Here is an 8,564-nt window from a genome sequence, read left to right as displayed (position 1 = left end):
CTTCTTTTAGAAAAATAGAACACGGGATTTTAGTCGGCACGGCAGTGTCTAAGCCCTTTTTGGGAAACAGTCCTCAGACCTGTTATTCTGCCTAGAAATTCTTACCACCGAGAGGCGGGAGATCCATCTGTGGGATCTGGAAGGACAGGACCGCTTTCTTCAGCCAGGCCAAATGCCTGGGTGTGTTCCACTGCAGATGGGGAAGCGCTTTGCTGCCCCCGGGCTCCACAAACTCCGTCGCAGGCCAGGACAGGTCACGGAGCTCTTCGGAAGTTGCAACTTCAGCCAGGAATTGCACCACGCTATTGTACAGCTCTATGATAGCACTGGGATCTTGGGAGGGCAAGCCAGCCTCCCGCCTTTCCTTCCTGTCTTGGTAGAAATGCTGGCTGAACTCTCGGTCGAGGCCATCTTCAATGTACTGCGTGAGTGTCTGGCAGCAGAGCTGGAGGGAACTGGGGCACTGAGCGATCAGCCACTGTACCGCGTCAGTCAGCTGTGGACAGAAGCGTTCAGACGACGAGTTAATTCACTGGGTCTCATGTTAAGATTCCAATTCTGTTGGAACAGCAGCCATCCTGCCCTCAGTGAAGCGGAGGAGCAAGAGGAGATTGGATTTATACCCCGCCCTTCACTCGGAGTCTCAGAGCGGCTTACAAACTCCTTTCCCTTCCCCTCCCCATAACAGATATACCCTGCGAGGTATGAGAGAGCTCTTTCGAGATAACAGCTATGAGAGGACTTGTGACTGACCCAAGGTCACATCAGTAGCTGCATGTGGCGGAGTGGGGAATCAAACCCAGTTCTCCCAGATTTGATTCCGTGTTCTTAACCAGTACACCAAACTGAGGCACTTCTCAGCATAACAGTATTTGAAGATAAAAACATGTGTGTGTGGGAGGGGTTCTCAACATAGGTCTTGGATTACTTCCCATACTTGCCTAGAACAACACACACACTCTCTCTCTCCCTCTTTCTCATAACAGGCAGCATCAATGAATGGACTATATAATAAGCTCATATTCAGATAAGAAACTGCTTCATCCTCTGTGACCAATTGCTAGCGTAGGGACTGCCCCATCTCTGTAGTCACGTGAAAAGCCCAAGATCTTTGGGCTGCAGGGGGTTTCAGTGGGAATTGTGATTATCATGAAGACCCCACAGAAGCAAATATGGTCGTTCAAAGTAAGACTCTGGCTTAGGGCACACAAGGCACCAAAAGATGCAAGCAGAGAGACAAATCTGCCCACATCGGCTATAGGAACTGCATGCCCACCAACAGCTTCCTCCCCCATACTTCCCCATATGAGGTCTATCAGTGGCTGCTAATTAGGGTTGCCCGGTCTTACCTGTGTCCCAGCGGGGAGCTCCAGCCTGGCTCCTAGGGTGTTCTGGCACGCATGCCGCAATGACGTCACCTGGAAGTCACATCATCATGCCAGGCACGTCGTTCAGGGGATGCTCTAGCATTTGGGTAAAAAGCTCTAAGGTCACCATAGAGTTTTTACCCAAATGCTAGAGTATCCCCCCGCACAACATGCCTGGCCTGATGACATCACCCCCGGGTGACATCATCATGCCGGGGACATCAGGCATTATGGGGGTGGGGCCAGCAGCAGACTGGGGGCCCCAAAAGTGGGGAAAACCCCACCCCCATCGGGGGGATGGCAACCCTACTGCTAATCATGGTGACTAAAGGGAACCCTCCACATCCAGAGCCAGTAAACCTCTGTAGACCAGTGCCAGAAGGCAACAAGAAAGAAAGGCCTTGGCCTCTATACCCCGGTTGCTGGACCTCCAGGGCAACTATTTGACCACTGAGTGAGCCAGGATGCTGGACTAGATGGCCCACTGGTCTGATCTAGCAGGGCTCTTCTTATATTCTTATGAGCCCTGCTTTTGTTTATGGTCTGCAGGTCATCAGCCCTAGATCTAGATGCCTCCACCACAGATTGAGAGGACATCCTTAGAAAAGAGCAGGGCCTCCAATAAAATTTCTCCAGAGCTACACAATGACCTCCCCTGAAGAGTTCTTAATTACTATATGCTACATGAAAACTTGAGGGAGGTGGCATATAAACATTTTAAGTACAAGAATACGTCAATCCACACTGCCTGATGTTCTGCCAGGCCTTTGGTTGAGGACAACAACGGACGCCATCTTGGCTGGCACTCCCGCCCCCTTGTCCCTCCCCTTCCTCCCCCTTTTTCCCTTTTTCAATTTTTCCAACTATGTTTTCCCTACCTCTTTGAGGAAGCTGCAACACAGTCTAGAATCTGCTAACACAATCTATGAACTGTTTTATTTACTTTGTGAATTAATTGTTTTATCTAGACTGTTTAACGGCTGGGAACTGCTTTTATCCTGATGTCTCGTTCTGTTGTTCATCGCTCAAGGCCCTGAGTATTCAGGGACAGAGTGATTCACAAATCGAAATGATAAATAAATTAAATAAATAAATAAATTAGGGGGGGTGGAACTGCTTTTATCCTGATGTCTCATTCTGTTGTTCATCGCTCAAGGCCCTGAGTATTCAGGGACAGAGTGATTCACAAATTGAAATGATAAATAAATAAATTAAATAAATAAATAAATTAGGGGGGGAGACTGTGAAGAAAGATCGAAAGGTCAGTTTTAATTTGCAACAGCCACAAAAGTTGTGCACGTCCTGTTTCCAAAACTCCCCCCACTCTCATCAGTGAATTTTGTTTCGTTTGCGGTTAATCCAGCCATTACATGGAATACAGAAGGAACACTCCCCCGCTTCACTCTAACCATTCGTTCCAGTGAAATAATGAATTAAGACTGTTCTTACTTTGCCGGTGCCTTGCAAGTCATTGACAGAGTCCGGCATTTCCACAACGATGTAGTCTGAGATAAGGTTAGCTGAAATCAAATCCGGCAGCATCAACCCTTTTAAAAAATGGAGGAGGAGGAGAGAGACACAAACATAACTCCATTGCAGTAACACTACCAAATTATTCCTACTGACTGGCACAGAACAGAACGGGGCAGCCACGCCAGTCCAACTTCGGAATCTATGGAACCATCATCTACTATTGCATCTCACCCTCCATGGACAAACGGATGTATTTTGAATGACACACACAAGAGACTTGATCTGGTAGAAGAAAATGACTTGACTATCCTCAAGAAACCAAAGCAGACATGTCCATTTAATATCGTAGAATATATCCGGCTGGAACAATAAAAAACAGGACACTGATTTTATTAATTTTATCAGGAATTTTGAGTTTACAGGAAACATGGTTAATAGGAGACCTTAGTATCAATGGCTTTAGCTCCTTCTCCCTGCCAGCCTACATATACTGTCCTAAAGGTCGCTGTAAAGCCAGCCTGACTGTACTGATAAAGCATAATTCTTTTTCTAGGATAGAGCAAATTGGAATTTGGGAGCAGTGCTACTTTCGTCTTCACTAGAAAATACTGATTTCAGCTTTTAAAACAGCAACCGTCCGCAAAACAAACCTCTATACTGAGAACATTCAGGCCTCTTTATTTGTCCCCTTCCGGTTAACCAGACTTTCTCCCGTGGCTTTCCTGAGCCTTTCTTATTTATCGGATATGATTCTACTCTGTTGTCACCACTTCTGCCTTAGCTACAAATCTTAAAATTGACAGTTCTTCCAAGGTTCCACAGAGTAGCCATGTTTGGTCTGCGGTGGAACAGCCAGATTCAAACCCAGTACCACCTCAGAGCCCAACACAGATTTTGGGGGTGTAAGCTTTTGAGAGTCGAACCTCGGATACCTAAGGTGCTACTGGACTCAAATCGAGCAGTTCTTCCACAGTAGAGGAGCAGAGGTACCTTCTTCTGCTTCTTTTTCGATGGCTTCTCCTCCTCCGTGGCTTGGAACAAAAACCACCAGAGGGATCAATGGGTGGAAAGGCTTTCCCTGAAGGAGCCGTTTCAGCTGAAGCAAGGCGGAAAGCCAGTAGACGTCTTCCTCGGCGATGTCCTCGCTCCTCACTCGAGGAGGCAGCAAGAGAATAAGCCCGCTGGTGCCGAACAGCTCTTTCCGAGTCTCGATGTCTTCCAGCTCGGGGGGGCTGAGTATCCCGTGAGCCACCTGCAGAGAGAAATGAAACGATGACACTCCATACAGAACAACAAAGGTCAGGATAAGAGCCCAACGGGGTGAGGCTAAAGGGCCATCAGAGCCAGCAGCCTATTTTTAATGGCGGTCTGCAAATGGGACCCCCACCGCCCCCATTCAGATAGTACCCAAAGGTGTACTGTGCTTCCCAACCTGAAGGTCCCCACATTTGAGCATGGTGGAGCACCTGCTTGGCATGCGGAAGGTTCCAGAATCAATCCCCCCCGCATCTCCAGACAAAAGAATTGAGTGGAAAGTGATGAGAAAGACCTCTGCCTGAGACCCTGGAGAGCCGCTGCCAGTCTGAGTAGACAATACTGATCCTGAAGGACCAATGGTCTGATCCAGGCAGCTTCAGAGGTTCACACAGGCCCTACAAAACAGCCGAGAGCGACTCCCCCACCCAAACGCGACAGGCTGCCCTCGGCGCCAGCAAAAATCGAGCCCAAACTCACACAGGTCAAACTTGCCAAAGGTCATTTGAACTCTATGACTTTATTTAGATAATGTCTACGCTGCCTCTCTAGGAAACCTACTCGAGGGAGCACACAAGTAAACCATCACCAAAAAACCCCAGCAACAGACAGAATCAGTTGAAAATTTACAAGCTATTAAAGCAGCATTAAAAGAGGTAAAGGTAAAGGTTCCCTTGCTCGAAAGCCAGTCGAATCCGACTCTAGGGTTGCGGTGCTCATCTCCGTTTCAAAGCCGAAGAGCCAGCGTTGTCCGAAGACGTTTCCGTGGTCATGTGGCTGGCATGACTAAACACCAAGGCGCACGGAACGCTGTTCCCTTCCCACCGAAGCAGTCCCTATTTATCTACTTGCAGTTTCTTGCTTTCGAACTGCTAGATTGGCAGGAGCTGGGACCAGAGACGGGAGCTCACTCCGTCATGCGGCACACTCGGGTCTCAAACTGCTGAACTACCGACCTTCCACAGCCTGCAGTTCAGCGTCTTAACCACTTGAGCCACCGCAGCTCCTAGCATTAAAAGAACAGCCTTACGAAAACTAGCCAGAGTATAAGTACAGAAGAAAACAATTAACAGCTTTAAAAAGAATCTCACAGGCCCTGACCAGGATAGCCCAGGCAAGCCCGATCTCGTCAGGTCTCAGAAGCGAAGCACGGCCGACCCTGGCAAGTAACTGGAAGAGAGACCTCCAAGGAATACCAGGGCTGGGAGGCAGAGGCAGGTTAACAAGCCACGTCTCTGAATGTCCTCCATGCCCCAGTAGGAGTCCCCAGAGGTTGCCATGACTTCCAGACACAGGCGCGCGCACACACACAAAGTGCAAAAAGATTCTCATAGAACAGGCAAGAGAAAACTGTAGAACAATCTGAAAGCTTTAGTTTAAAGCCTGGGTAAAAAGGGATGCTTTCGCCTGGGGCCTAAAAGGGAGTACGGTCAGCACCAGGCTAGCCTCAAGGGGGAGGGGCATTCTGTAAGTGAGGAGCCACCACTGAAAAAGCCCTGTCTCTGGTTGCCAAACTGCCCCACCTCTTAAGGCAGGGGCACAAGGAGCAGGGCTTACGAGGAAGACCTTAACTGGCAGGCGGGACAGTAAGAGAGGATGCAGCCCTTTTAAGCACCCCGATCTCAAGTCATTCAGGACCTTACAGATAAGAACCAGCACTTCAATTGTGCATTCGAAAGAAATGGGCAGCTAGTGCAGATTTCCCCACCCCACCCTGACAGTAACCTGGCGGCGGCTGCATTCTGAACCAGATGTAAGTTTCCAGACAGGCTGCAAAGGCCTCCACTGCAGTACACACAACTTTGTAGTAGCCAAAGTAACAGATTTTGCAACATCGAGGAAGAGCAATAAAACCAACGTTCACCAACCTTTACGCACACATTAACACAAACTGCCTGATCTCCTTGCACATGAAGAGAGGTATGTAAAGCAAGGTTCTGGAGTTGACCATCCGCCACGGATGCAGTATCCTTGACATTTTTACCGATTGTGAATTTAGCTTGCAACCAGTCTGCCAGAATTCTGTGAACACACACACAAAAAACATTTCAGTGCAACATCGCAGGCTTAACAGGTAGCAGCAGCCACAATTAAATGCGTGCCAAACATTTTTGGATTTTAGGGATAAAAACATCAGCTAACCTGTACATAACTATAATCAAAAGAACACTGAGCGACATTTTTCTTTTTCTTTAGTATCTTCAAAATATTATTTGTATTGTGAAATCATACTCAAAGGATTTAACTGTAATACAAATTTGCAAATAGTCCTGGTAAATTAATTTTCCTAACTGTCCATACCTTTTCCACTGCTTAGCCTTTATACTATGTTTGCTATTCTATGCAAACTTTTTGTTGTCTGGGTATTTTTGTGTGCGTGTGTGTGTGTGCTTGCATGCCTGGAAGTCATGGCAACTTCTGGTGACCCCCACGGGGGGCTTGGACGTTTTTCAGAGAGGTGGCTTTGATATTGCCTGCCTCTGCGTCCCAGCCCTGGTATTCCTTGGAGGTCTCCCTTCCAACGACTTGCCAGGGTCGGTCCCGCTTCGCTTCCGGGATCTGACGAGATCAGGCTTGCCTGGGCTATCCAGGTCAGGGCTATTTTATGCAAACTTGATGGAAATTGAATTTAACGGGGCTCACTTACAAGTAAACACAAACAGGATGGTCTCTCCCCGTATATGCCCCGGAGAGCCTTGTGCTCGGCTGAAGAACACCTTCTGGTAGTCCCTGCCCCAAAGGACACCCGCTTAGCCTCAACCAGGGCCAGGGCCTTTTCTGCCCTGGTCCCTGCCTGGTGGAACACGCTCCCGACTGAGATCGGGGCCCTGCGGGATCTTGCTACAATTCCGCAGGGCCTGCAAAGCGGAGCTGTTCCGCCAGGCCTTTGGTCGAGGCGGTGGATGGGTTTTTAACCATCTCGGCCTCCCCTGCCCACAGTAGGCCTACAGTTACCTACTATCCTACCAACATCTAACAAGAAGTGTATTGGGCTGCTCTGGACTGATGTTATTTGCTGCTGCCATCTTGTCTTTATTTAATTGGTTTTAATTGCATTTTTGTTGTTTTATTCTTGCTGTGAGCCGCCCCGAGCCCATCATGGGATAGGGTGGGATACAAATGCAATAAATAAATAAATAGATTTGTTTGTAGCTGTCATGATCTGGGCTGTGACACCAGAGGCCTACTAGGCCCAGGGAGCCTGGCTAGCAGTAGGTGAGGCTGGGCCTACAACTCCCAGAAGCCCCTGAGAGGTTTTGGAGCCAAAATTGACCAATAGGGAAGAAGAGGGCTGGGGAACAAAAGGGCTGGTGCCAGAGCAGAAGCTGTTCTTTCTTCCAGAGGGCAGAGCCAGAAGGAAGGCTGCTGCAGGAAGAGACCCTCATCCTGAGGGAAGGGTGAGTAGTCTAGTGTCACTTGGAATAGTGAGCTAGGGACAGTATATATTTAGACGCATTAGAGTATTTGATTTCTTTTCTTTTCACCCATTTACTGTTATTATTCTGCACCTTGTTGTTTGACCTCCTTTAAAATAAACGTTTTCCTTGTTTCACTCTGCCTGGTCCTCATACCTATTATTTGGCCAAAAGGGAGGTCTAAACGTCTTGGAAGGGTGCTCTGGGCCTTCTTAAGGGAAACCTAAATCCAGAGTGGTGGCAGCGTCAGGTGACACCCCACTTGAGCCGTGACAGCAACAATGACATACATGGATACACATGGAGCTGCCTTGTACTGAATCAGACCCTGGGTGTATTGAAGACAGTCTTGCCTACTCAGACTGGCAGCGGCTCTCCAGGGTCTGAGGCAGAGGTTTTTCATATCATCTACTATCTGATCCTTGACAGGAGATGCCGGGGACTGAACCTGGGACCTTCTGTGTACCACTGAGCCAAAGCCCCTCCCCCCCAACCTCTGACAAAGGGCCAGCATGTTGCAGATTAGGATAGAAAAGGGCTTAAAAAATTCTGCTGGCTGATGAGCAAGAGAGAAAAAGCCTTTCAAAGTTCTGATGAGCTTGCAGCCCTATCCAGTGCATGTTGACACAGAAGCAAATCCGGGTCTGTTCCAGGGGGCATACTAGCGGGCAAGATTACAGCCACAGAGCGGTAGGTGAAGTGCCAAAAGCGGTAAAAATTGTGCTCACTGAATACTTGGGTCTTGAACATTTTAAAGTGTTAAGAAACACCGAGGCAGACCTTCTTTGGGGCTTCCTGGTGCACACGGCCAGCACTATGCAAGAGAGAGGGGCCCGTTAACAATTCTGGCACATAGCTTTCATTATAGTGTGGCCGGCTTTGCTGAAAACGGAGTAACTAAAGGAATGTGACGCAACATGAACATTCTCTCGGTGGTGCCTGAGAGAGCTCATTCACACGTGCAAGTCATCCCTTAATACTGTAGTTGCAAACAGATAGGCGGGAGCCTCCCTCGAGTGTCTGAGGCTGGTATAGCCTGACTGGCATGGGGGGG

At 48.5% G+C, this 8,564-nt stretch overlaps 1 protein-coding gene across 1 annotated transcript in view; it reads right to left on the bottom strand.

The window, feature by feature from the left end:
- Nucleotides 1-8,564, bottom strand: part of LOC107112122 (germinal-center associated nuclear protein-like) — a gene marked incomplete at both ends in the record, with an annotated part of 18,027 nt that overhangs the window by 2,471 nt on the left and 6,992 nt on the right. The window contains 4 exons of the mRNA XM_015413195.1: nt 106-496; nt 2,817-2,914; nt 3,831-4,092; nt 5,963-6,116. Coding sequence (XP_015268681.1) covers nt 106-496; nt 2,817-2,914; nt 3,831-4,092; nt 5,963-6,116 — 905 coding nt within the window. The remainder of the gene's footprint in view (nt 1-105; nt 497-2,816; nt 2,915-3,830; nt 4,093-5,962; nt 6,117-8,564) is intronic.

Source organism: Gekko japonicus, unplaced genomic scaffold, assembly GCF_001447785.1.
Source record: "Gekko japonicus isolate JY-2015 unplaced genomic scaffold, Gekko_japonicus_V1.1 scaffold6889, whole genome shotgun sequence".
NCBI lineage: Eukaryota > Metazoa > Chordata > Lepidosauria > Squamata > Gekkonidae > Gekko > Gekko japonicus.
The sequence above is the reverse complement of the archived record's forward strand: the minus strand, read 5'-3'. Positions and strand labels throughout refer to the sequence as shown.